At 46.2% G+C, this 26,998-nt stretch overlaps 2 protein-coding genes across 32 annotated transcripts; one reads left to right on the top strand and one right to left on the bottom strand.

Annotated features, from left to right (window-relative positions):
- Nucleotides 1-669: 669 nt before the first annotated feature.
- On the bottom strand, nucleotides 670-12,220 carry LOC103345890 (histone-lysine N-methyltransferase SETD2). 4 transcript variants are annotated; one of them, XM_070059548.2, is made up of 3 exons: nucleotides 12,081-12,220; nucleotides 4,894-4,961; nucleotides 670-1,812 (listed from the first exon to the last, which is right to left on the bottom strand). In XM_070059548.2, exon 3 carries the CDS (start codon nucleotides 1,802-1,804, stop codon nucleotides 1,319-1,321), a length of 486 nt encoding a protein of 161 aa, XP_069915649.1. In that variant the 5' UTR covers nucleotides 1,805-1,812; nucleotides 4,894-4,961; nucleotides 12,081-12,220; the 3' UTR covers nucleotides 670-1,318. The 4 variants fall into 4 exon arrangements, with proteins under 4 accessions (XP_069915649.1, XP_017194581.1, XP_069915648.1 ...); XM_017339092.4 differs by having other exon boundaries at nucleotides 670-1,781; XM_070059547.2 differs by having other exon boundaries at nucleotides 4,894-4,979; nucleotides 12,081-12,218.
- On the top strand, nucleotides 4,986-26,998 carry ARSL (arylsulfatase L). Of its 28 annotated transcripts, none has more exons than XR_016222334.1 (13): nucleotides 4,986-6,941; nucleotides 7,095-7,143; nucleotides 7,801-7,947; nucleotides 8,031-8,152; nucleotides 8,541-8,663; nucleotides 9,016-9,439; nucleotides 9,697-9,833; nucleotides 10,121-10,255; nucleotides 10,532-10,694; nucleotides 10,786-10,907; nucleotides 11,284-15,824; nucleotides 16,507-16,560; nucleotides 19,096-19,646. XR_016222334.1 is itself a non-coding variant. In XM_089315084.1 (13 exons), exons 2-13 carry the CDS (start codon nucleotides 7,121-7,123, stop codon nucleotides 26,749-26,751), a joined length of 1,692 nt encoding a protein of 563 aa, XP_089171210.1. In that variant the 5' UTR covers nucleotides 4,986-6,941; nucleotides 7,095-7,120; the 3' UTR covers nucleotides 26,752-26,998. The 28 variants fall into 28 exon arrangements, 27 of the variants coding, with proteins under 27 accessions (XP_089171210.1, XP_089171211.1, XP_089171208.1 ...); XM_089315084.1 differs by lacking the exon at nucleotides 19,096-19,646 and adding an exon at nucleotides 26,611-26,998 and having other exon boundaries at nucleotides 11,284-11,384; XM_089315085.1 differs by lacking the exon at nucleotides 19,096-19,646 and adding an exon at nucleotides 26,226-26,469 and having other exon boundaries at nucleotides 10,187-10,255; nucleotides 11,284-11,384.

Here is a 26,998-nt window from a genome sequence, read left to right as displayed (position 1 = left end):
ATCCCTGATTAAAATAGAGGCAAAAATCCTCATCAAAATACTAACCAATCGAATCCAACACATAAAAAAGTTCATTCACACAGACCAAGAGGGATTTATCTTTGGTATGCAGGAATGATTCAACATAAGCAAATCAATAAATGTGATACATCATATTAACAAACTGAATAAAAACCATATGATGATCTCAATAGATGCAGAGAAAGCAGTAGATAAAATACAACATGCTTTCTTTATAGAAACCTTAAGCAAACTGGGTACAGAAGAAACATTCCTTAAACAATCAAGGCAATATATAATAAATCTTCAGCCAGCATCCTATTGAATGGGAAAAATTGGAAGCATTCCCACTAAGATCTGGAACCACATGAAGTTGCTCACTCTCACAACTGCTATTCAATACAGTTCTAAATGTTTTAGCCAGAGCAATAATGCAAGAAAAAGAAATAAAAAAAGATATAAATTAGTCAGGAGAAAGTCAATGTATCCCTGTTTGCAGATGACATGATCATATATGTAAGGAAACCAAAGGACTCCATTAAGACACTATTGGCACTCATAAGAGAGTTTGGTAAAGTTTTAAGTTATAAAATCAACACACAGAAATCAGTAGCCTTCATGTACATGCAAAAATTTCTGGCTGATAAAGAATTTATCAGGTCAGTACTATTTTTTTTTCTTTAATCAATTTTATTTTTTACATAAAAAGTTCAGTAAAAATTGGATAAAGTAAAGTGATTTTAAGCAGTAAATCAATCTTATCAACATAGCACAAGGCTGACCAAAACCACAAGGCAGCCTGCTTTGGAATATTTACATGATAACAAATTAAACCTTGCAGGAGAACTTAAACCATCCTTACAAAAGTCTTCCTGTGATCCTAGCACGTAAAGGCTAAAAGCAAAACAAAAACCAGGAAAAAAACAAAATTATTTTCAATATATTCACATATACATTAAAATATAATACAGATCATCAGGGTTTAGGGTCTTGGGTGGGGATGCACATGGGTCTGTGCGCTGACAGCACCGCCAAGGAGGAGACCCAGGTTAGAGTGGGGTCAGGTCTGGCCAGGGTCTTCCCTAAACCCTTGCCTCTGGTGGCCTCTAAGCACAACCCAACAGTTTACAAGAGGGATCATTTGTTGCAGATGAAGCTCACTTTTGTGGCTTTCAGTTGACACCTGCAGGTCTGCATCCTCCAGGGTGGCAGTGCCATCAGGAGTGCAGCCCTGACAGGGTGGGGCAGAGAGGCCCATGGGAGTTCTCCCAGAGTCTGTGCTACCTGATTCACCTGTTCTTCCACCCGGCCCCATAAGTCACTCTAATTCAGTGTCCTCTTTGGGTTTGTAAACAGCCCCAAACTTCTGCATGTACTTCTTAATGTACTCCTTGGTTTTGTGTTTCACATTCTCATTGCACTCCAGGTCCTCGGGGTTCTTACAGTACTTCAATTCCTTATTCATAACGCCGTGAGTCAGCTTGCGAGCAAGGTGTTTGAAGTCCTCAGTTGTAGTAATTCTTCCCACTTTGCAGTCAGGTTTCCAGTAAGGGTTCAGGCACTGGACGATGAACTGGGACATCTCTTTTCTGAATACTTCTTTGCTTTTCTTAGCCAGCTCACTGGAGGTGTCTGCTTCTGCTGTCTTGGGCTTTTTTGATGTCTTCATGGGGTTTTCATCATGTTGGGGTTCCCAGGTCCATCTCAGCTTCATGCTCAAGACTAGCATCATCACCTGGGCTTTCCCAAGTAGGAGGATCCCACTGCGTCTCAGGTCAGTACTATTCACAATAGCAAAATACATTTTCTTACCTTGGAATAAATTTAATCAAGAATGTGAAAGATCTCTACAATGAAAATTACAAAATATTAAATAGAAAACATAAAAATGAAAAAAAATCTTCCATATGCATAAATTGAAGGAATATCATCAAAATGCCCATACTACCAAAAACAATATTTAAAATGTTTTATTTTATTTTTAATGATCTATTAATTCATTTGAAAAGCAGAGCCACAAAGGGTCACAGAAAAAAGAGAGAGAGAGAGAGAGAGAGAGAGAGAGAAGACCTCCACCTGCTGGTCTACACCTTACGAGGCCACAACAGCCAGAGCTGGGCCAATCTGAAGACAGGAGCCTGGAGCTTCTTCCAGGTCTCCTGCATGGATGCAGGGGCCCAAGGGCTTGGCCCACCCTCCACTGCTTTCGCAGATGCATTATCAGGGAGGTGTACTGGAAGTTGAGCAGCCAAAGTGGAGTTGCTCCATTTCCAATTCATTAAAAAGACAGATAAAATTAATGTCACCATTCCTAACAAGCTCATCCTGAATCATTCTTATCTATCAGTTTCTACTATGATATTTATTTCTCATGAATTTATATCCATATCATCTTAAAAGGATGCAATGTATCCTAGAGAAGGGAAGTCATATTTTATGTGGATTTGAGTTTGGAGCAATACAATATAAAATATAACTTAAAATTTGAGTTAATTAAATGCATTATTTTCAAAATGTGAGGAATCATAATTTTCTTAAATAAAAATGATATAAACATAATTTATATACCTTGTAATTCATCCATTACTAATGCTTACGCAATTCACTGTTTTTCAGTTGTGTGTAAATATCACCACTTTCAATATCAAAACATTTTTATGCAATCAAAAAGAAAGTTGGAAGATGGCATTTGGCCAAGTTGTTAAGATGCTGCTAAGGACACCAACATTCCACAATGCCTGGATTTTACTGCCAGCTCCACTCCTGATTTAATTCCAGTTTCCCCCAAAAGCATACCGTGAAGAACATCACCTGGGAAGCAATGGCTCAAGTAGGTGGGAGCCTCTGAGCCATGTTGGAGACAGGGATATAGTTATTTTTAAAATAAAATTGCTTACTTGAAACACACACACACACACACACAGAGAGAGAGAGAGAGAGAGAGAGAGAGAGAGAGAGATCTTCTCTATCCCCAAAGTCTTCAAACTTAGTCAACACAAAAGTGGTTTCATAGATATGCTTACTGTAGACATGATGTATAATGGAAGATGGGATCTATGTGTTCTCTTGCCAAATACAGAGCCTCCATCATTCAGATAGGACAGAGCCCTACCTCTGAGCCACACTCACCCAGAACATACTCCTGGCAACAGGTAATTGGGGGCAGAACAAATGAGGATGGCCTGCCCCCAATTGGCAACAGACAGGAGAGGGATCCTGGTGTCTACATTTCACTGTCAGGACAGGAGAGAAGAGAGTAGACCTGGATCAAATAGCACCAAGTCTTTTGTTCTTACTGAATCTTAAATTTTCTGTGGTATTTGTTTACTTCCCTTATGTCTTTGGGACTTTACTATTATAGCTTCTAGTTTAGACTTCAAGTACTTCTCATCAATTTTACTTAAACAAGTGCCCCTACTGAACTCACTGTCATGCCCAAATTCTATGAATAATTCTATTTTAATACTTACATAGTTAATTATTATGTTTATAATTATCACATACTAATGGCAAATTAACTAAAAAGAATTAAATTCAAGTAAATATCAATCTCAAAACTGACTCATGTTATTATTTCTATGGTGTGGAGGTACAGATGTTGATTACATGTAACATTAAAATGCAATTTTTAAAAATCCTGTAATAGGCACCTCCATGTTCACTGAACTGGTAAAATCCATTGCATGTGTTGAAAACACACATAGTGATAAATTTGGAAAAGCTGTTAAGTACTATAAGTGGCTGTCAAAGAGCTCAAAAACCCACAATGACTCACTATGACATTAATTTAGTATATAATGCTGAGAAAATCAGAAGTATTTGTTAAAATTTCTGCTACAATGCACTAGGTTTATGATTTCCAGAATGCTATCTCTCTTTTGTGTAATGTAGCACTGTGCTAGTTTTGAGTTACACAAATTTAAAGTATAAAAGATTTCTTCTTTTTGTTTTTGTAAAGATTTATTTAATTTATTTGAGAGGCAGAGTTACAGACATAGATAAGGAGAGACATTGGTTCTATCCATTGGTTCACTCCCAAAATGGCCACAATGGCTGTACCTGTGCCAATCCAAAGCCCAGAGCCAGGAGCACTCAGGCCATATTCCACTGCCATTAATAAAGAACTGAATTGGAAGTGCAGGAGCAGGAACTTGAACTGGCACCTATATGGGATGCTGGTGCTGCAGGTGAGGCTTAACCCGCTATGCCACAGCATGGGTTCAGTGAAAGGTTTTGGGAAGGCATTCTTCATGTAGACTAGTCTGTAATATTGTAAGGTAAGGTTTAGATTTAGGTTTTATTTCACACACATCAGTATTCATCTTATAGAAACTATAAATATTGAATATCATATATATACACAGTAATTGCAGATATTGTTATCATTTCTAATTCTCTTTTGTTACCTTTCCAATTCTCTTTTTAACATCTGCCAACTTATGGATAATTGTACTGATGTTACCTGTATACAACCATCAGGCATTTGTACTGTATTATGTAGTGTTTATGTGTACAGGAATTTTTGTGTCTGTGTATGTATACATGAATGCACAACTTTTGATGGAGATAGTATTGAAAGTAATACTGTGAGAACTCCTAACATTTATTTCAAAATCTCTCTCCTCCCCAGAGATGGCTGCCTATGAGGCAGACCATGGGCCTTTTGCTGTTATGGACTGAAATGTGCTTTCCTGACACTCATACCTTGAAGGTCTAACCACCAACGTGACTCTACCTGAAGAAAGCACTTTGAAGCCGGTCAAATGTTATCATATGTGTAAGTCCCATAGGGAGAAAAGTCTCTAGAAAAATCAAGCCTGTTATGACCTTGATCTTGTATTTTCAACCTCCACAACTCTGAGAAGTAAAAATCCATGATTTAAATCATATTACCTGCGGAATTTTGTTAGCAAAGTCCTCATTTCTGCCAGCACTTCTTGCAGTCATCTAGAAGGTCCCCACTGCAGGAAATATAGAAACTAAAAACTGACTTTAGATGGCCAAACATTTACAAACACAAGAAAGTTATCAGATAATCAACCAGTCTCAACAAAAGACCCAGAAAAAAACAATAATGAATCAAATCTAAGGGCAGTAGAAAAAAATGAAAAATAAAGATCACAGCAGAAATAAATAAGGAAGGAGCTGGTGCTGTGGTGCAGTGGGTTAAAGCCATATGGGTGCTGATTTGAGACCCAGCTGCCCCACTTCCAATGCAGTTCCCTGATAATGCACCTAACCCTAACCCAAATCTGAACCTGAATATGAACCCTAACCTGAACCCTAACCCTAACCCTAACCCTAACCCTGATCCTAACCATAACTTAAACCTAACCCTAGCCCTAACCCTTACTTAATCATAACCATAACCCTTAACCATGACCCTTAACCCTAACCCCAGTGCTAGCTCTGACTTTGACCCTGACCCTAACCCAGAACCTCGACACAACCCAAAAGCCCAGCTTCCTGGAGAAGGGCCTAGAACCAAAATCATAATAAATTAATTCCTTGAATTCCACGTTCCGGAAGCTACCAGAAGGCCATGTCCCCTACAGAATTCACTTTTTTAATATGATTTTTATACAAATCTCTATTTTTTTGTGTCATCTCAGACAATGAGACTGGAGATCCCAGCCTCATAAAAAATAATAAATTACTAGTCTTTACAAGACCTGCACACCTGAAGACATATGGAAAATTCTGGAATTCCATAGAAAGTTCCAGAATTCATAGAAATTTCCAGAATTCCATGGAAAATTCCAGAATGTTCCAGAAAAAATCAATATACTGTTTTTCCATAACTGCTTTCATTTGCCTTTCAGGTCAATATAGTGCATATTTGCTAATAAAAATTGTGTTTTACAAATAGATGTGAGATTAGTATTTGCTGGTGGATTCAATTGGCCATGCCTGCCTGAGTGTTTCTCTGGGTTTGATTCGTTATGTCTGTGTCTCGGACTCAATTGGCCACACCTGCCCGGGTCTCACTCACTCTGGGCTCGATTGGTTCGGCCTGTCACACTAAAGAAGGTCCCACAGCGGCACCGCCTCCCCTGGGCAGAGAGGCGAGGTGGAAGCGCTGAAAGTGGGGTTATGGTCCCGGGATCTGGCGCGGGTGGCCTCCGGGGACGTTCGTGCGGTTGCTTAGCTACAGCCTCGCCTCAGCTCTGCGGGGCCCGGTTGCTTAACAACAGACTCTGAGCTCTGCCAAACCGGCGCCCGGTTACTTAGCTTGGCCAAGTTTCCGCTCTGCCAACGGGGCGGCCGATTGCTTAGCAACAGCGTCCCTCCAGCTGGGCCTACTCCGTGCCGCAATGCTTAACAGGATCTCTGCAAAGCCGGCGCATCGTTGCTTAGCAACAGCCACGCCTCAAGTCTGTGGCCCCACGCCCGGTTGCTTAGCAACAGAATCTGAGCTCTGCAAAGTCTGCGGCCCTTTGTTTAGCAACAGCGAAGCCTCAGCTCTGTCCACGCCTGACCGGCTTTTCCTGGTGGAATCCAACCTCAGCCCCCGAGAAACTTTCGGTTTCTTTCAGGGGGGGTGGGGGAATCCGCTGGAAATGAGCACAGTGCCCGGCATGCATACGCAGTGCACACAGGGCAGGGGCGGAACTTCCGGTTTTGTGCCGGGGTTAGTCATGGCCGAGGCGTCCCGCGCATGCGCACACAAGTGCCCGCCGCGCGTACGTGGAGGCGGGGCGCAAACGTGGCAGCTTTGGCGGGAGGTGAAGCCACGGATTCCTTTCTTTCTCCCTGTTTTATTTTTAGATTCGTTTATTTACTTAGGAGACGACCGTGTACCCGGCTGGAGACAGGAGCCCCTGAAATTCTAGAAAAATCCCCGTGTATCGCTGCTCGAATTTTCCACGGAGCCAAAGCTGGCTGAGAAGCTGTTTGCAAAAATCGACAGAAAAATACTGAGGCCTTTGGAACCTTCTACGGTAGGGAAATTCGAGAATTTTAAAATGCAAAAAAAAAAAAAAAAAAAAGAAATTGCAGGTTGACTGGCAGGTGCTGGCGGAGCTTCCGTGACTGACAGCAGCTGATAATACTCCAGCCCCCTGAGTCTCCGCTGCCTTCTGTCATTGTCACAGGGGAATAAAGAGGATAGAGGGACGCCATGTTGACCCCCAGACCGGCCTGGTGAGTGCGAGGGCCCTAGGTATTGCTAATCGATTGGACTGGGCGCCAGACTCATCTGTAGCCCTGGGTGGGGCCAAGCTGAAGCTAGAAGCCTGAGGCTCTATCTAGGCCTCTCAGCAACTGCATAGGACCCTGATCCTACACCAGGAGCTCCATCCTGGTCTCAGCAGGTGCACAGGGCTTTGAGACTGCACTAGGATCCCCATCCAGGTCTCCCAGCAGTAGTAGAAGGCTTTGAGCCTGCACTCAGAGCTCCATTCCAGTCTCCCAGCAGGAACACAGGGCCCTGAGCCTACCCCAGGAGCTCCATTCTGGTCTCTCAGCAGGTGCACAAGGCTTTGAGCCTGTTCCAGGGGCTCCATTCTTGTCTCTCAGCAGGTGCACAAGGCTTTGAGCCTGCACTAGGGGCTCCATCCGGGTCTCCAGCAGGTACACAGGGCTTTGAGACTGCACCAGGAGCTCCATCCAAGTCTCCCAGCAGGTGTGCAGGGCCCTGAGCTTGCACCAGCAGCTCCATCCTGGTCTCCCACGTGGGCATAGCAAGTGCACCTGCCTGCACCAGGAGCTCCGTTGGGTATCAGGCAGGTGCACAGGGCCCCGAGCTTGCACTAAGAGCTCCATCCAGGTCTCCCAGCAGGTGCATCCCTCACATTCCAGGGGCCTCCGGATTCTCGCCCTGGGACTGATACTACTGCTGCTGCATCCCCAGCCCTCTGCTTCTGGCCCCAGGCCCAACTTCCTCCTCCTGCTGGCCGACGACCTGGGCATCGGGGACCTGGGCTGCTATGGGAACAAGACCCTCAGGCATGGACCTGGGAGGGGTTCCCCAGTCGCTCCAACCCTGAGGGGCTCGCAAGAGGCAGAGCTAGATTCAGTTGCATTTGCAGGACCCCGAATATCGACCGCCTGGCACAGGAGGGGGTGCGGCTGAGCCAGCACCTGGCTGCAGCCTCCGTGTGCACGCCCAGCCGTGCTGCCTTCCTCACGGGCAGGTACCCGGTGCGCTCCGGTGAGTCCATCTGTGGTGGTGTGGGACGTGTTGTGGGAATGACCTAGAATGTTCTTTGAGAATGATCTGGAATATTCTGTGAGGAAAAAATTCTGGAATATTCTATGAGAAAAATTTAGAATATTCTTTGGAACAACGTAGAATGTGAGAATAATCTAGAATATCCTTAGAACAATGTAGAATATTCTATGAGAACAATCTAAGGTATTCCACGAGAATAGAATATTATATGAGAACAATCTATAATATTTTATGAAAAATATCTAGAATATTCTATGAAAATAATGTAGAATATTCTCTGATAATAATCTATTCCATGAGCTCAACCTAGAAAGTTCTCCAGCAAGGAAGGTGCAGCTCTGACATCATTCACAATCTGCCTCCGCAGGCATGGCTTCCAGCACCGGGGATCGGGTATTACAAGCCACAGGGGTCTCCGGGGGGCTTCCGGCCAACGAGACGACGTTCGCAAAAATCCTGAAGGAGCGCGGCTATGCGACAGGAATAATCGGTGAGTGAGCTTATAACGTCATCACCCCTGGCCGTGACGTGGAGCAGGTGTGCACCTGCTGGGATACCCAGATGGGGCTCCTGGTGCAGGTGCGGGGCCCTGGGTACCTACTGGAAAACCCAGATGGAGCTCCTGATGCAGGCTTGGGGTCCTGTGCACCCATGAGGAGACCCAGATGGAATTCCTGGTGCAGGCTAAGGTCCTGTGCACCTGCTGGAGACCCGGATGGAACTTCTGATGCATGCTCAGAGCTCTGTGCGCCTGCTGAGAGACCCGGATACCCCTCAATGCATAGAATTCCTTAGCCCCACCCCCTCACCCACACATGCACTGTCTGTCCTCTCCCCCACAGGAAAATGGCACCTGGGCCTGAACTGCGCATCATCCCAAGATCACTGCCACCACCCGCTGCACCATGGCTTTGACAGCTTCTACGGGACACCGCTAAGCCTCATGGGAGACTGCACGCGCTTTGAGCTCTCAGAGAAGCGGGCAGGGCTGGAGCGTGCCCTGGGGTTGTGCGCAGGTGCAGCTGCTGCAGCCGCCATTGCAATGGCGGTGGGGAGGCTCATGGGGCTGGCACATGGGACCTGGGCTCCAGTGATCCTCTGTGTGGCCAGCGCCGGGGTTCTCGGTTCCCTCGGGCGTGCGATGGGGCCGCTGGTGCAGCTTGCAGACTGCGTGCTTATGCGGGGCCAGGAGATCGTGGAGCAGCCGCTGGACCTTGCCCGTGCCGCTGCCCGGGTGCTCCGGGAAGCCGAGGGCTTCCTGCGCAGGTGAGTGTGCATCTTCTGGGGCTGCATCTTGGTCTTGGCAGATGCACAGGGCCCTGAGCCTACACCAGGAGCTCCATCTGGAACTCCAGCAGGTGTAGGGGGCCCTGAGGCTGCACCAGGAGCTCCATCCAGGTGTCCTCGAGAGTGCAGCAGCTTCACAGGGCCCTGAGTCTGCACCACGAGCTCCATCTGGGTCTCCCCGTGGGCATATCAGGTGCACAGAGAACCATGACACCTCATGCACAGGATTTTTGCAGCCACAAGACTGGTCCCTTCCTGCTTCTGGTCTCGTTCCTGCACGTGCACACTCCACTTGTCACCACACCCCCGTTCCTGGGGCGCAGCGCACATGGGCTGTATGGAGACAATGTGGAGGAGCTGGACTGGATGGTGGGTGAGTGCACACGGCCCAAGCATGCACAGGGCACGCCTGCATTGCAGTGAGGTAGAGGTTAGCACCCGGCGAGATTGTGTGAACTGCACAAGCATGCACACGGCACACACGCATTGCAATGAAGCAGAGGTTTGCACCCAGCAAGGCTTATGCATGAGCACCAGCATGCCCAAGGCATGCCTACAATGCATGAGGAAGAGTTTTTCTTGGGGGCAGGGCTCCCCAGGGGCTGTGCACACTGCACACATCCATGGCATCGGTCATCAACTTGCCCACCTGTCTCCCAGGCCGCATTTTGAGCAGGCTGGAGCAGGAAGGGCTAAGTGAGAGGACTCTGGTCTACTTTGCTTCAGATAACGGGGGCTGGCTGGAGGCGCGCGTGGGCAGCCAGCAGTATGGCGGCTGGAACGGTGGCTTCAGAGGTGAGGCTGTGGCAGCAGGGGACCCTGGGTGCAGGGGAGGGTCCCAGATGATTGACAGTGGTGGTGCACAGTGCCCTGAGATTCCCCTGGAACTCCATCCAGGTCCCCCAGCAGGTGCACAGGGCCCTGAGCCTGTACCAGAGCTCCATCCGGGTCTCCCCATGGGGGCAGGGAGGTGCACAGTGCCCTAAGCCTGCAGCAGGAGGTGCATCCGTGTCTCCCAGAGGGCGCAGCAGCACACAGGGCCCTGAGCATCCCCTGTCTCCTCCCCCGCAGGGGGCAAAGGCATGGGCGGCTGGGAAGGCGGTATCCGGGTCCCCGGGATCCTGCGCTGGCCAGGGGTCCTGCCCCCGGGCCATGTAGTACCAGAGCCTACAAGCCTGATGGACGTGTTTCCCACTGTGGTGAAGCTGGCGGGAGGCGCGCTCCCGCAGGACAGGTGCCAGTGCCCACGCCCCTGTCCCTCTTTGCCCCAGCTGGCTCAATCATCTCCTTCCAGCCACAGCAGCTCTGTGTCCCTCCCCCTTCAGGGTGATTGATGGGCGGGACCTGATGCCACTGCTGCTGGGGGCGGAGCCTCACGGGGGCCATGAGTTCCTGATGCACTACTGCGAGACGCACGTGCACGCGGTGCGCTGGCACCAGCGAGAGCGTGAGTCCTGTGGGAGGGACAGGAGGGGGGGATCAGGGCCCCGTGCATCTGCTATGCCCACGGAGAGACCGGGATGGAGCTCCTTGTGCAGGCTCAGGGCCCTGTGCACCTTCTGATCCCACAAGCAGAGACTGGCAGAACCAATTTAACCTGGAGAGACCCAGACACAGAAACAAGTAGAACCAAGGAACCCAAAGAGTCGGAGGGTGGCATGGCCAATGGAACCTGAGACAGGCAGAACCAATCGAACCCAAAGAGAGAGAGTCAGCGGCAGACGTGGCCAAATAAATCTGAGCTAGAGAGCGAGGTTTATATGGCCCCGTGCAAAAAGCAGATGCACCTGCAGCTCATCCCCTACTCCTGCTCTCTGCCCCAGGAGGAACCACGTGGAAGGTTCACTTCACAACTCCGGAGTTCGAGACCCCAGGCGCCGGTGCCTGCTACGGCCGGGCCGTGTGCGACTGCACGGGGTCCCAGGTGAAGGAGCACGAGCCACCTCTGCTGTTCGAGCTCTCGAGGGACCCGGGGGAGGGGCGGCCGCTGACACCTCACTCGGAGCCCACTTACCCTGAGGTCCTGGCCCGGGTGCGGGAGGCCCTGGCCGTGCACGTGCGCTCACTGGGACCCGCGCCCCCTGGCCAGCTAGACTGGCCCTGCAATGCCTGGCGGCCCTGGCTGCAGCCCTGCTGCGGTCCATTCCCTCTGTGCTGGTGCCAGCGCGAGCAGGACTGACTGCCAGATGATTGACTGACAGGCGGGGCAGAAAAGAAGCAGCCATGCGCAATAAACACCCAGCAGATGCAAGATGATTGACAGGTAGATGATTGACAGGCAGGGCTCACCCACTTGGGAAAAAGCAAACATGCAAGAAAAACTAGCACCAGTCCCCCGCTCTGGGAATAACCCAGACCCACCACCCCCCAGGTCCTGAGTAATAGGACCCAGAGCCCAACAGCACACCGAACCTCGCCAATGCCTGACTGGACAAGAATCTGCCACTCAGAGCAAAGCCCCGCTCCATAATCTGCCCCTGATAGGAGAGAACACTTGCCATCCAAAATTCCGCCTCATCCGTACTCAAACATCCAATCCGGGCTGGAAGCCTCTCAACCTGCTCACCCGTGACTGGACACGTAACTTGACACTCAGACTCCAAACCCTCCCCCCCATTACCTCCTCCTGACTGGAAGCGGGAAATGCCAATCTGTACTTGGAATCCCGCATACCGCTGTCCCACCATGATAGGAAGAAGAAGGTGCCAGTCTTCGCAGAAGTCTCCAAGAACCGCCTTCACGGCACCATGTCTGTTTCCCGCGTGCCACAGACATCTCTATCCAGGCCTAGCTTAGAAGTCTGAGATGATTGATAGCTTCCGGTATGCCCTCTCAAGATTCCTGAGAGGGAGAAGGTAGGGTTTCGGCTGCTGATTGGCATTTGCCCCGTCGAAGTCAGAGGAAGCAAGTGGGATTCTGTGCGCTGATTGGTAGGATCTTTGTAGAAGGAGGGGATTTGTAGCTGACTGGCAGGTTGCGTGTTCAATTAAGGTCAAGGCTTTGTTAGGACTGGAGGAGGCGGGGTTCTGGGTGTTGATTGGCATCTCCGCAGTCCAATCAGGCAGAAAGAATGGGCGGCGGAACAGGACGCGACTGTGAGTGCTGAGTGGCAGTTTTCTCGTCCTATCAGAGTCAGACTTTGTGATGGACCGGATGGAGGCGGGGTTGTGGGCGTGTCCCTCCCTATTTGGATCTGAATTGTGTGAGGGACATTCTCAGGAAAAACATTCCACCTAGCCATGGAGGGCAGTTGGATTTCCTGGGGGCAGCTCGGGGCCCCGTGCACCTCCTGGGAGACCCGGATTGGGCTTCTGTTGCAGGCTCAGGCCCAGTGCACCTGCTGCACCTATGGAGAGACCCAGATGGAGCTCCTAGTGCAAGCTTGGGGCCCCGTGCACCTGGTTGTTCAGAACACCGCAGCTGCAAAAGTGCAAGGCATGGACACATGGCAAAGCCCTGTGGGTTTTTTTTTTTTCTATTTTTTTTCATTTATTTAAAGACAATGCGTGCACATAGGGGGGAGACAGCTCATTTTTGCAATAATTAAATCAAAAGCAATTGCAAAAAAAATATATAAAATAAAGCCATTATTTCTAACCTTATCCTATAAAACCCTCAGAAGCCTGAGCTTCCCTAGTGCAATTATGGGAGCAGGAATGGGGGGATGCTAAGAGTTTTTTTTTTTTTTTTTTTTTTATGGAACATTTTAGAACAATACCACGCATGAATCCTCATCTTTTATCGGAGACATCAGCTTCTTCCCCTTTCAGAAGCCTAGGATTTCCCAAAGGGATTATGGGAGCGGGGCTGTGCGGTTTCTTTGGTGTCATGGTTTTGTGCCTGAGTGAGCACTGACAGAGGAGTTCCACACACTGAGAAGTTTTAGAGTCCTTTATTGCTGGCGGCGAAGAGTGGGCTCGTGCCTCAAGGAACTCTTGACCCCGAGGCCCAAAGCAACGGGGTTTATAAAGGCAAAAACCGCAAAATTGGGAGAGGAATACATGGTTGCTAAGATCAAGGGGGAGTACATAGTTACTGGGGTCAAGCTAACCTAAAACATTTGAAATTAATTATGACTTGACAATACCAGTTACAATCTTGACAATTTATCAATTATAACCTTGACTTTAATTATTGGTTTTAATTATATATAGGGCATAGACAAATCACATTTTTATCATTAACCCAGGTGCAACCTTTCTACTTTCAAGCTTGAGCAATCATGCCAGGGGTTTTCTGTGCTCTGCCAAGTGTGTGTGCACTGCTATTGTTCAACTGTTTTAGATCATAGCTTCAGATCAGAGTCTCATGGTGGGGAAGGGCGGGCTTTCCCAGAATGGAGTCTCAGGGGCTCCAGAATGGAGTCCCTACTGTCAAGGTGCTACTTCAATGGAATATACTAGAATATTCTAGATCAAGGCTATGCATGCATCCTGGGCTTTTCCTTCTAGGGCTCTTGCACTCTTCTTCTTCTTCTTCTTCTTCTTCTTCTTTTTTTTTTTTTTTTTTTTTTTTTTTTTTTTTTTTTTGACAGGCAGAGTTAGATAGTGAGAGAGAGAGACAGAAAGAAAGGTCTTCCTTTTTCTGTTGGGTCACCCCCCAGTGACCGCTGTGGCCGGCGCACCGCGCTGATCTGAAGCCAGGAGCCAGGTGCTTCTCCTGGTCTCCCATACGGGTACAGGGCCCAAGCACTTGGGCCATCCTCCACTGCACACCCGGGCCACAGCAGGGAGCTGGACTGGAAGAAGAGCAACCGGGACAGAATCTGGCACCCTGACCGGGGCTAGAACCCGGTGTGCTGGCATCGCAGGCAGAGGATTTGCCTATTGAGCCACGGCGCCGGCCCTTCTTGGACTCTTAAGTTCTAGAAGGGTTGAGATTGGCAGCAAAGCATCATGAAAACTGAACACAGAAGCTACTAAAAATTATTCTTAATTTTATTTTGCATTAAAATGCATACATTAATTCTGCCCCATGTCTGGTGCGTTTAAAAAAATATGAATTTAAAATCCCATCATTATGTAGGATGTGTACTTTGCAATTTGCAAGGAATCACACTGTTTCTGGAAAATCCCAGAAAGTTTTAGAAAATTCCAGAAAGTTCTAAAATCTCCCCTAAAAGTCCATGCAATAGCAGAATTGCAAGATGAGTTTCTTGCAGTGGGGTTTGCAAGTCAGGAAGAGGTCACAGTGGAACTCAGTGGCTCTAGAAGCAGCTCTGGGCCCTGAGGGACCTGCAGTAGGAGACCCCAGCCCCCAACAGCACAAGCAGCAGCACAGACACGATGGGGGATACCACTCTGGTCACTGTATTCCCTGCAGGTGAGAGGGAACAGTGAGAGGCCCCGGGGAGACTCATATGGAGCTCCTCATGCAGGCTCAGAGCCCTGTGCACCTGCTGGGAGACCTGGATGGCACTCCTGGTCCAGGCTCAGGGCCTTGTGCAACTGCTGGGAGTCCCAGATAGAGCTCCTGGTACTGTCCCTGAGCCCTGTGCACCTGCTAGGAGACCCAGATGGAGCTCCTGGTGCAGGCTCTGGGCCTGTGTTCCAGCAGGGAAACCTGGATGGAGCTCCTGGTGCATGCTTAGGGCCCTGTGAATCAGCAGGTATACCCAGATGGTGCTTCTGGGGTAGGTTTGGAGCCCTGTGCACCTGCTGGGAGATCCGTATAGAGCTCCTGGTGCAGGTTCAGGGCCCTGTGCACCTGCTGGGAGGCCCAGATTGAGTTCCTGGTGCAGGCTCATGTCCCTCTGCACCTGTTGTACTCACAGGGGAGGCTGAAATGTAGACCCAGATGTTGCATCAGGTGCACAGGACATCACTTGGGTTGATTCTGTGGCACTCTAGAAGCTTCAGCATCCATAACCCAAGCCTCTGTGTACAGTCTGGAGCAGAGGAATATGTCTGATCCTGAACCCCACCAGTGCCTGTTCACAGTCATGTGAGTTCGGTAGAAGCTTCTGGATGCCGGCTGCCTTACCTTGCAGACTAGTGGGGTCAGGGTCTCCGTCCGGGCCTGGGATGGGAAAAACATGTGCTCAGCCATGTGTGTGTGTGCATGTGATGTGTGAGCCAGGAGCACACATGCATGCCCATGCATGCTCACACATCAGGACCACTCAATGGGAATGCTCACCTGTGGGCTCCAGGCTCCTTGGGTGCAAATCTGTGGGGAGGGGGTGGAGTCTGTGTCCCATGCAAAATAAATAAATAAAAACTCCATTGGTACAGCAGGTGTGCAAGGCCCTAAGCTGCCCTGGGGTGCTTTTCCCAGGTCTCCCAGCAGGTGTGCAGGACCCTGAGCTGCCCCCAGAAGCTCCACCCAGTTCTCTTAGCTGATTGGACCTGGAAAATCAGGCAGGGTAAGAATCCTCAGGAACTGGAGTCCAAGACAACCATGACTCATTGGGCAGAATGGGGACCTGATCATGCCCTAAGAAATCCACTTTTAGATTTCCAGGCAAGGACTGGCCCTCAGAGGAAGGGAATATTTTAAACTCTGTGAGAAATGTGTGAATGTGTGGCTGCTCCTGCATCCATTGGTTGTTCAAATCTGTTGACCCATGGTGCAAGCTATGGGTTACATGTGAACCTGAAACCATGATGTTAGTAAAATGGTGCAGTCTTATCTGTGGCATCATCTAGGCCCCAGATACCATCTTAGGCTCTGGCTCCACCACCATTGCTAGAAGCCAGGTAACCAGATGGCCCAACCCCAGGTGTCAGCTCCACCCCCACCCTAATGGGATTTGCTGCTCCTACCTCCCTGCCCACCTCCCAGCAAAGATTTAATAGGAACTGTTCCTGGAACACATGCTCTCTCTCTCTTATGCTCTCTTATTCTCTCAACCTCTGCCCCCAGCCATTCAGGCTTCTCCCGCCCAACAATAAACCTTTCTTCTAACTCCACGTGTTTTGTAGCAGCCTTACATTGGTGCCATGACTCAGATCCAGGCTCTCCTATTGATCTTACTTTCATCTCTGAGCTGCCTGGGGTCCTTGATTTCTACCAGTCACAAAACACACTTTTGGACCTCTTTCCAGGCCACTGAATGCTCCATGATCTCCAGCCACACACTGGCCTCTCAAATTCCTGAGGTAAGATGGGGTAGGTAGAGGATCCTCTCAGTGTAACTGCACTGTGTTGGGGTTCTGCTGTGTTTCATTTCAAAGTCCTGATACAAGGTACCCACAACTGCTACAGCCTCATGCCTCTATGGATTCTGTGTCCAGGCATCAGTGGGTGTGGGTAACAACTCAACCTCCTGTTTCCCTTCTATGGACTAAGCCCTGGGCTCCAGTGGGTGCATGGGATGGCTGAGATCTCAAGAACTCTTGATATCAGCTTATCCGACTCTACGAATAGACATGGGAACTTCTCCATCCCACATTCCATCCAACCCTCCTCTCAGTTGTCTCCTACCTTGTCAACTCAGTCCAAATGGCTGTGTAGCCCCAACATTATTGGTATCTCTACCACTTCTGTGAATGTTTGGAAAAGTAGAAGCTTTCCTATGCCTAAACCTTCTATCTCTGCTCCTGCTGTCTGGCTCAAACTCTCTTAACTTCCAAAGTTCTTGCTAAAAAGCCAAAACCCCTTTCTTCTATGTTCATCGCTCCAGCTCTCACTGTCTCGTTTACTGTAGCCTTCCCCTCCCACCCAGGAATTCTGACCCTATGTCTGAACCAGGCTTTGTCCAAAGTCTACTCCCCGTGATAGAGAGGGGTGATCCTCTCTATCACCCCCCCTTCTAAAGAAGCACAGACAAGTTTGGGAATGGGCCTTGTCACCATGCCTTCACCTTACAGCCCTCTTCCGATTGGTATTTGCCCCTTTCCCTCCTGTTCCAATTTTTTTTTTTTTTGACAGGCAGAGTGGACAGTGAGAGAGAGAGACAGAGAAAAAGGTCTTCCTTTGCCGTTGGTTCACTCTCCAATGGCCGCCGCAGCCGCAGCTGGCCTGGAAGAGGGGCAACCGGGACAGAACCCGGTGTGCCGGCGCCGCTAGGCGGAGGATTAGCCTAGTGAGCTGCGGCGCTGGCTTCCTGTTCCAATTTTACCATAAGAATAGCAAGAGAGTGGTGAGTCCCTCCTTCAGCGCTCCCTGTTTACTTTGTAACAAGTTAGGTATCCCAGGCTTTTGATAGCCCTTTTGTTCTATCTTGAGCAAGCTAGATGGAATAATTAGGTCTTTTGATGGATTTTGTCCCCAACTTGTAACTGAATGTTGAGCTGACCTCACCAGGACTCTTTAGTTCCTACAAACTCAATTTCCTGGTCCCATTAGTGACCATTTCCTAGACTGGCCCATCAAACCAGCCGGATCACTGGATTAATTACTATTTCCAGACATACTTCCTTTTCCCTAATTGCCCCTTACTGCGTCATCTATCAGATTCTCCTCCTTAAAAATCTCTCTCCAACCAGAGGGATGTCCATCTACTCTGAAGGATGCTCCCCGCCCCCATTAAACCTAACAGAATGGCGAACAATCTCCAGTGAACTTCTTGTCCTTGGCACATTGGCCCCTAGCCCACAGTCACCTTTGGGACCTGTCTAGCAGCTGCCTGAACTTGTGTTTCAGAGGCAGTCCCAAATGTCTGACTGTTACCTAGGGCATCATTGGCTTAAGGTGTTCTTAGGGTAAAAAGCAACTATAACTAGACATTGGGTTTAAAGGAATTTCTGTTTTTCAAATCTAGGAAGATCACTGCCTTTAAAAATATTACTTTGTAGCTTGCCAAACTTATTTTGCAATTTGTTTTAACAGGTTTCTGATAATATAGGAATTGGTAATCAGTAGTTGATGAAACAGCAATGGATAATCAGTATTTGTTATAGCCCCTGATGGTAGATTTTTATTCTCTGATTTCATGTCACTGATTTATAGCTAGAGTTTTATAAAAGGAGTAGAATTCCATATGAATGCAATTTTGTCTATAGAGGTATGATATAATACCAGCATCCTAGTCATCCAGGTGTAATTGCTAAATATAACTTGGGTACAAGCAAATGAGATGAATGTTAAGAGTACCCTGGTACTCTTAACACTTTATATTCTATAGAAAAATTATTTGTGTTTGCTAACATGTTTTCATAAATTGTCCATAGAAATAGATAAGTCTGGGTCTCATAACTGGCAAGCCCTTAAAGCTCACCAGATTATTATCAGGCCCCTTCCGTCAGTTTCTGTTTGCCTCTCAGAGAACTTATTCATGGCTTAGACAGCATGTTTCTTAGGTCCTCTAATAATGACTCTATCCTTTGTTATAGATCCTATCTAGCCCACTTGGGGCCTCATTCCTTTGTAATCTTAGCCTCTACTCTTAACATCAATGACTCTACTCCAGACCTGTGTGTACTGATGGTCTTCTCCCCTACTTAATGTTGTATGATTGTTCAGAATTTCTCTACAGACAAACCCCTTACCCTCAGCAGAAGAGCATCCTTTCTCCCAATCTTGGTTGGGATCAGCTTCAAACCATATCCATCAGTCTTCATAAGGGTCCAGAGACCCTTCTTATTTCCTGTCCTCTATGAAACCCTTTCATTACTTCGTTAATGCCACTCTTAGGACCATTGACTGCTATTCTCTTGTCTTTTATACTACTTTGTCTGCTTAAATGTTTACAGGAGGTGATAATGGAACGAACCAAAGTCTTCACTAACCAGGCAGTCAACCAGATGCTTCTATAGGGATATACTTAGCTCTCCATCCAGGAGACAGAGGCTTGTGACATCACTCCATGCAAGCAGAGAGTAATCCATCACCCCATGTCAACAGGAAGTAACTCTAAAGACAGATAATCATTTCTCCACCCCTCCTGGACTTTTGGGGCTGATGTAATCCTATACAATACTTGCTAAAACAAAAGGGAGGAATGTTAGTAAAAATGGCACAGTCTGTGGCACCATCTAGGCCCCAGACATCATCTTAGGCTCTAGCCCCACTGCCATTGCTGGAAATCTGGTGACTAGATGGCCCAACCACAGGTGTCAGCTCCACCCCCACCCTAATAGGATTCACTGCTCCTATTTCCCTGTCCACTCCCTGGTAAAGGTTTAACAGGAGCTGTTCCCGGAACATGTGCTCTCTCTTATTCTCTCTTACCCTTTTTTACTCTCTTGCCCTCTCCACCTGGCCTGTTGGGCTTCCCTCACCTGACAATAAACCTTTCCTCTGACTCTGGTGTTTGGTGTGTTTTGTGGAGGCCTTACACATGGTTCTGTGGTGATCCTCATATGATCAAGGTTCACACCAGTACAGTGGATCAGACTCTGGATAGGCCTTGGTTTCTGTGGTGTGTCCTCTCTAGGAAACCTCAGGAGAATGAGAGACATCTCACTGACCCGCTATAGGCAGAAGAAAACTTTGGGAACTCCCTGAGCTTGTCCTCACCTGGTAAATAGGTAACACTCTCTGCACATTCCACCTTGCCTCACTGGAATCCTATCTTCTCAGCAGGGCTCAAGGCATCCTATAGACACCAGGGAGAGGTGGCTGAGTATAGGTAACTGTGTCTGCTGGCTCACTGTGAGCCAGTGATGTGAGGCTCTCACAGCCAAGGGCTTGAATATTTCTAGAAGGAAAAGGCACCCATGGCAGACCTTTAGGACACTGAAAATTCACTTCCCACTCAGACCTTGACCCAAAGCTCAAGCCAGGAAGACAATTGGAGAACTCAGTATCGCGAGTGCCTACTGTCACACAGCTCGATGGTAGCAAGTGTGATATACAACTTGTCAGTCATGGGGAAGAAAGGAATACATGGACACAAAACTGTCTTTCCAATGAGAGATTTTATTGCTTATCACCAGGGTTTTTTTTTTTTTTTTTTTATCACACTACTCATCAGCATGCTCATTGAGGTCAATACACTTATCAGTATCAATATACTTACCAATCTATACTAATTAATACACTTATCAATAAACTTAGCACCACTACTTAATCACGGCTTAACTACTTAGCTACTTAGCTTAACGTAACTACTTAGCTTAACTACTTAGCTAAATCACCTAACTTAACATAATTACTTAACACACTTATCAATATCACTAATATCACTATCAATAATATCAATATCATTTATCATAACTTATAGCTAACTTAACACACTTACTGAATTATTTAGCTTAACATAACTACTTATCTTTTTTTTAAAAGATTTATTTATTTGAAAGAATTACACAGAGAGATGAGAGGCAGAGAGAGAGAGAGTCTTCCATCCGATGGTTCACTCCACAGACCACAACAGCCAGAGATGCACCGATCTGAAGCCAGGAGCCAGGAGCTTCTTCCAGGTCTCCCACATAGGTGCAGGGGCCCAAGGACTTGGGCCATCCTCCACTGCTTTCCCAGGCCAGAGCAAAGAGCTGGACAGGAAGTGGAGCAGCTGAGTCTTGAACCGGTGCCCATATGGGATGCTGGCACTTCAGACCAGGGCGTTAACCCACTGCACCACAGCACCAGCCCAACATAACTACTTATCTTAATATATATACCTAATCTTAACAATATCACTTACTGGCCAGAAAATCAATATTCTTATACCATAAGTCACAACAAACACTATTAAAATAATCTTAAGTGCTATCACAATGAACAATACAAGGACAACAAAAGATTCAATACACAACATTGGTTTGCTACGTATCTAGGCTCACATCACTGTCACGAATGTGTTTCTCCTGCAGGGAGTGTCCAGTGTCCAGAGTTCAATGTCCCAGCAGGGACAGAACTCGGATCAGTCACTTACAGGCAGGAAGTTGTGGGAAGGCTGTCACTCTGGGCAGTAGGCTCAAAGTTACCAGGCAGATGGCCAGGCAAGAAGTTGAAGAGGTCCCCTGCTAAGAGACCTGGTCCGGCTTTGTGGTCAGGTCTGGCACTAGGCTGATAAGGACTCCAGGCAAGGTGGTGAGGTGGCATCTCGGCTGGAGTTTTGATCCCATAGTCGTCTTGTGTCGCTTAGCAAGGGGGCTAGCGAGCTGGCGCTTCAGCTCCAACTGTGAGGAGATCCAGAGGTTCGTTCGCACTGGGCCATGAACACACACACACTCATACAGTGGGGTTACAACTCAGGGACAGCTCTGCAGGTCAGCTTGTGCCACTACCTGCTCCATGCATAGTGGGCTGCCTCTTCAGCTCCAGATATGTGGAGATCCAGAGGTTCACACAACACCAGACCTTGATCTCTGAGAGGATGGAGAGTGGTGCAAGAGCTCCCTTTCATTTTCTGGCAGTACTCCAGCTTGCCATCCTCCAACTTGTCCAATCAATGCCGTTTCCTCCTTGCTTGCAGTTGAACAGTCCAGTCAATACTGTTCCCACTTATTTATGTTTGAATGGTTCAGTCAGCATGGGTAGGAGGGTATTGTCCATAGAACACTGTTATCTGACTGACCAGAGATGTCTGCTTGGTATGATTAGGAGTGTCTCCCTAATAGCCATTAGGCATTACCTCAGCTCCTGATTATAACTCCACTTTACTTTTATTTTGTGGCTAGTGGTAACTTTTATTAACTCAATGTTTTACTGTGGAGTTTCCACAGTTCATCTGCTTTCCAGGTAAGCAGTGATCCATGACTCTTTTTTAGATTCCTGTGGGATTCTCCACACTCAGCCTTAAGAAAATTACTCTCTAGAATTTTAAAAGGACTTTCTTAATTCAGAACCTAGTCTCTGACCTTGGGACTTCCAGCTGGATCCCTGGAACTCTCAAATGATGAAATTCAAACTGGCATGGAATTGGCATCATTTTTTCATATCATAAGATACATTATCAAGTTATAAAACCAAACTTCTGTTGTGTTTATACAAAAACCTAAAGGGTTAAACTCCACTCCCCTCCTCTCTGCCTGTAGTTTCTTTGGAAAAGAGAGAGAGTTTGATTTTTTTTTCTTCTCTTTGTTTTGTGATGTTAATTCCACCTCTTTGCTGAGAATAGGGAGGAGAAAGTTCTGTCTCCCAGCCTGGGACAGTGATACATAAAGTCTCCTGGATGTAGATTGGCAATCTCTGGTGGAGTTCTCGCCCATGACACATCAACCCCTGAGCCATACTCTTGTGACATGTATTGAAGTTTCCTGAGCACATGTTTGTTTCAGAGATGGTCCCAAGTACCTGACCGTTCACTAAGTGTTGGCCTGAAGTTCTTGTTAAAGTCTTGTAAAAGACTAGGCTGAAATCCAATCTAAATCAAAGATAAATAATCTTATCCATGAGAATTTGATTCAACTGTAACTGGATATTTGGTTTAAAGGAATTTCTCTCTTTTGAACCTAGGAATATCACTGGCTTAAATTAATTGCCTTATAATTTGCCAGACTTGTTTTATGACTTTGGTTTAACAGATTGGGATGAAATAGCAATGGATAATCAGTGCTCATTATAACTCCTAAGATCAATTTTGCAGTCTCTGGCTTATGTCACTGATTTCCAGTTAGAGTTTTTAAAATAGGATTAGAATTCCATATAAATGTAATCTTGACCTTAATTCAGATAAAGGGATAATATAATAGCATCTTAAGTCATCTAGGTGTAATTACTGAATGTAAATTGTGTCAATGTGAATGAGATAAATGTGTCTAAATATAAACTTAAGTACTCTTAGTACCCTATATTCTGTGCAAAAAATTTTGAGTTTGTTAACAAATATATTTTCATAAACTGTCCATATATGAAAAATAATTCAAGAACTGCTTGAAGGTAACTAAGGTTAAAATGTGAAAATGTCTTGATTTGGAGATTTTTAAAGGATTATTTCAATGTACATCAAGGAAATCCGCAGATGGAAAAGGTTCACGAGTATAGAAATGTGTGCTTGGTAAAGAAGGAAAGAGATTTTTTGAATAAAGAAAGGGCATTGTTTGTAACAATTACTTTAATCCTGATGGCTAGTTTAATCTAGACTGAAATAGAAATATAGAAAGGTTGGTACCAGCACTGTGGCACAGTAGGTTAATCCTCTGCCTGCAGTGCTGGCATCCCATATGGGTGCTGGTTCAAGTCCCGGCTCCTCCTCTTCCAATCCTGCTCTCTGCTATGGCCTGGAAAGCAGAAGATGGCCCAAGTCCTTGGGCCCCTGCACCCACATGGGAGACCAGAAGAAGCTCCTGGCTCCTGGCTTCAGATTGCTGGAGCTCTACCTGTTGTAGCCATTTGGGGAGTGAACAAGTGGACAAAAGACCTTTCAGTCTCTCCTCTCATTGTCTGTAACTCTACCTCCCAAATAAATAAATAAAATATTTAAAAAAATGTGTTTAAGTAAATTGTAGAAGGTGTGAGGAAATCACAGAAGGTTATGAAAGAAAGATTTTTGGATACAAAGATATTAATCTATTTTTCTTTAACATAGAATTAGAATCTGATCCTCTGCTAAAGCAATGAGATTTTTGCAATATGTATGTTAGTAAATATTTTGAAATAGTCTTTAAAATTTGTGTAAAAACTCCAGAATTTCCTTTTAAGAATTTTTGTTTAATTGATAACTGTCAATTTTCTATTCAGCAGTGAGCTCTCTGCTCTTTCCTACTTCTGACTCTGTTAAAATTGTTTTAAGTTATAGGATATGATCCTGTCAGGGAACGGGACAGCCTGGCCAGCTGTGCCCCTCTCGACATGTACAAGCACAAAGAAGTTTAGTGCTGGGCTTTTTCCACCCTGCCCGTTGCTAATTGCAAGATCCTGTTTTGACTTTAAGCATCCTGTTATTGCATGTTTCCCACACTTAATTGGTAACATGTTTTCCGTGAATCATATATAAATAGGTGGACGGTGGGCGGGAGTGAATGAATGAACGCTGGTAAAAGGCGGGAGTTATGAATGAACGCCGGTAACATGCGGGAGCTGTGAATGAACGCCAGTAGTAAGCGGGAGTGGTGAATGAAGGAGTTGTGAATGAATGCCGGTAACAGGGCGGGCGTTCGCGACATGTAACGCGAGTCTGCTGAAAAATAAAGTGAAGCTGAAAAGCCGATAAACGCGTCTGGTGTCTCCGAGGTCTCGCCGGCATTAACCTATCCGGAAGGTGTACGCCTGCATGATCCCATATCCTATTCACTAGCTCTTTTTTTAAAAAGATTTATTTATTAACTTGAAAGATTTATTTCTTAACAGAGTTACACAGAGAGAGAAGGAGAGGCAGAGAGAGAGAGAGAGAGAGAGAGAAAGTGGTCCTTCACCCACTCACCCGCTGGTTCACTCCCCAGTTGGCGGCAAGTGCAGGAGCTGTGCCAATCCAAAGCCAGGAGCTAGGAGCTTCCTCTGTGTCTTCCACATGGGTGCAGGGGCCCAAGGACTTGAGCTATCTTCTACTGCTTTCCCAGGCCATAGCAGAGAGCCAGTTTGGAAGTGGAGGAGCCAAGACTTGAACTGACACCATATGGGATGCAGGCACTGCAGGCAGTGGCTTTACCCACTATGCCATAGCACTGGCTCCTCACTAACTCTTAAGTTTAAGGTTTTGTTTCTGATTTTTTGGGATGACCAAAGAGACACAGATTTTGTGTTTTTTGAAGTAAGCTATTGTGTTCTCTACTGTCTGTTAAGTTCTGATTGAATAAGAACAACTGAATTTTAAAAGGGTTATGGTTTGTTTGAATATATACTCATTCTAAAGCATTTGAGTAATCATTTTGTACCAGTAGTCAAATCTGGTCTATGTTATGTCATGATGTTAAGGGATCCTGTTTCTACCAGATATTTTAAACCTTCTTAGCATCTTTGACAAGCATTCAAGACATCAAAGTTCCAAATCCTTTGGACTTGATATTTCCAGCTGGGATCCTGTCAAAAGATGTGTTTCTCATCTTGTGGATACACCAACTAAATAACGTACTTTTATAATGTGAAGTGGTGCTAAAATTAAGTAATGATAATATGAAATGCTACTAATACAAGTGATCAAAACTTAGAAAAGTCTAATGATCTTGTGTCTTTATCAGACATGATGGTTATCTTAATGAGAAAGGCCCAGAAGCCTAAAAGGGATAAATATTTTATAAAATTCTACAGGTGCTTTCAAAAATATTGTATGGAGTAAGTGCCTCTCCTTGTTGGTTAATGAGTTTATAATTTTAAAGATAACTATTTAAAGTGTTTTGTCCTCTACAATTTGTATTCTCCTCCAAACACTAAAAATAAGATTCACTGCTCATAGAAACTAAAACACTGTTAGTTCTGTGTTTAAATGTATCCTCTTTTAGGTTCCAAACACCTCTGTTGTATTCAGTACTTTGGGATGGCTCAACAAACAGATAAAACCAAAGTTTAACAGATTTCAACTGAGAAAATCTAAAGTTAATTCAGATTACTAAGAGGAGGAAGTAATTCAAATGACTTGGAATTTTTGAAAGGATCAAATATTTTAAAAAGCCATTACTGAAACTGCTTTATTGTTCTATCCTGTAATGTATATTATGTGTTATGTATGTATTTTATGTCCTTATGAAAAATTTATTAACTGTTTTAATTGGTTTGTTGATTAAAAAAAACTGCTCATATAACTTTAAAGTGCTACATTAACCTAAAATACATTTTTGGTTCACATGACTTAGATAAATCTCTGTGTCAGATGCTTTAAATTTGTTGGTAGAAAGAAACTAAAAATGTTTCATTGACATGTTTGTGCTTGGGTTTGCTGGTAAAATGAGTTACATTAGAGGGGCTGGCACTGTGATGTAGTAGGTAAAGCCGTCGCCTGCAGTGCCGGCAGCCCGTATGGGCACCACTTCGAGTATTGGCTACTCTTCTTCCAATCTAGCTCTCTGCTATGGCCTGGGAAAGCACTAGAAGATGGCCCAAGTCCTTGGGCCGCTGCACCCACGTGAGAGACCCAGAAGGCACTCCTGGCTCCTGGCTTCAGATTAGCACAGTTACGGCTATTGTGGCAATTTGGAGAGTGAACCAGCGATGGAAGAGATCTCTTTCTCTCTCTCTCTCTGCCTCTCCTTCTCTCTCTGTGTAACTCTGTGTTTCCAATAATAAAAATAAATCTTTAAAAAAAACACATTGGACTTTTTGGTAAATGTTTTCTTAAGTTGGTTTATTTGACAATTAGAATTGTTAAGTTTTCATTTGATATTTGATATTACGTTATTGACAGGAAGGGATCTGACTTATTCCCTCATTTGTCTCTTCTCTTTAAGATAGGAAACTGGAGGTCAGCACTGCGGTGCACTCAGTTAACACCCTGGTCTGAAGCACTGGCATCCCATGTGGACACCGGTTCTAGTCCCGGCTGCTCCTCTTCCAGTCCAGATCTCTGTTGTGGCCTGGAGAACCAGTAGAAGATGGCCCAGGTCCTTGGGCCCCTGCGCCTGCATGGGAAACCTGGAGGAAGCTCCTGGCTTCTGGCTTTGGATCGGCTCGGCTCCGACCGTTGCAGCCATCTGGGGAGTGAACCATCAGATGGAGGACCTCTCTCTCTTTCTCTCTCTCTCTCTCTCTCTCTCTCTCTCTCTCTCTCTGCCTCTCATCTCTCTGTGTAACTCTGACTTTCAAATAAATAAATAAATAAATAAATCTTAAAAAAAA

This window comes from Oryctolagus cuniculus, chromosome 16 (assembly GCF_051225735.1).
Source record: "Oryctolagus cuniculus isolate XC-2025 breed Fujian yellow rabbit chromosome 16, ASM5122573v1, whole genome shotgun sequence".
Classification (NCBI taxonomy): Eukaryota; Metazoa; Chordata; class Mammalia; order Lagomorpha; family Leporidae; genus Oryctolagus; species Oryctolagus cuniculus.
This window is presented reverse-complemented; position numbering and strand designations above follow the sequence as displayed.

What these genes read in the sequence shown, in the direction of transcription:
- LOC103345890 (XM_017339092.4), bottom strand. Translation starts at nt 4,922, where the DNA reads ATGAGGACTTTGCTAACAAAATTCCGCAG. An exon ending in TTGCTAACAAAATTCCGCAG is followed by an intron (nt 1,782 to 4,893) that starts GTAATATGATTT and finishes TATTGTGAATAG; the next exon opens with TACTGACCTGAGACGCAGTG.
- ARSL (XM_089315082.1), top strand. Translation starts at nt 7,121, where the DNA reads ATGTTGACCCCCAGACCGGCCTG. An exon ending in TTGACCCCCAGACCGGCCTG is followed by an intron (nt 7,144 to 7,800) that starts GTGAGTGCGAGG and finishes CTCACATTCCAG; the next exon opens with GGGCCTCCGGATTCTCGCCC. An exon ending in GGAGCTGGACTGGATGGTGG is followed by an intron (nt 9,834 to 10,120) that starts GTGAGTGCACAC and finishes CCTGTCTCCCAG; the next exon opens with GCCGCATTTTGAGCAGGCTG.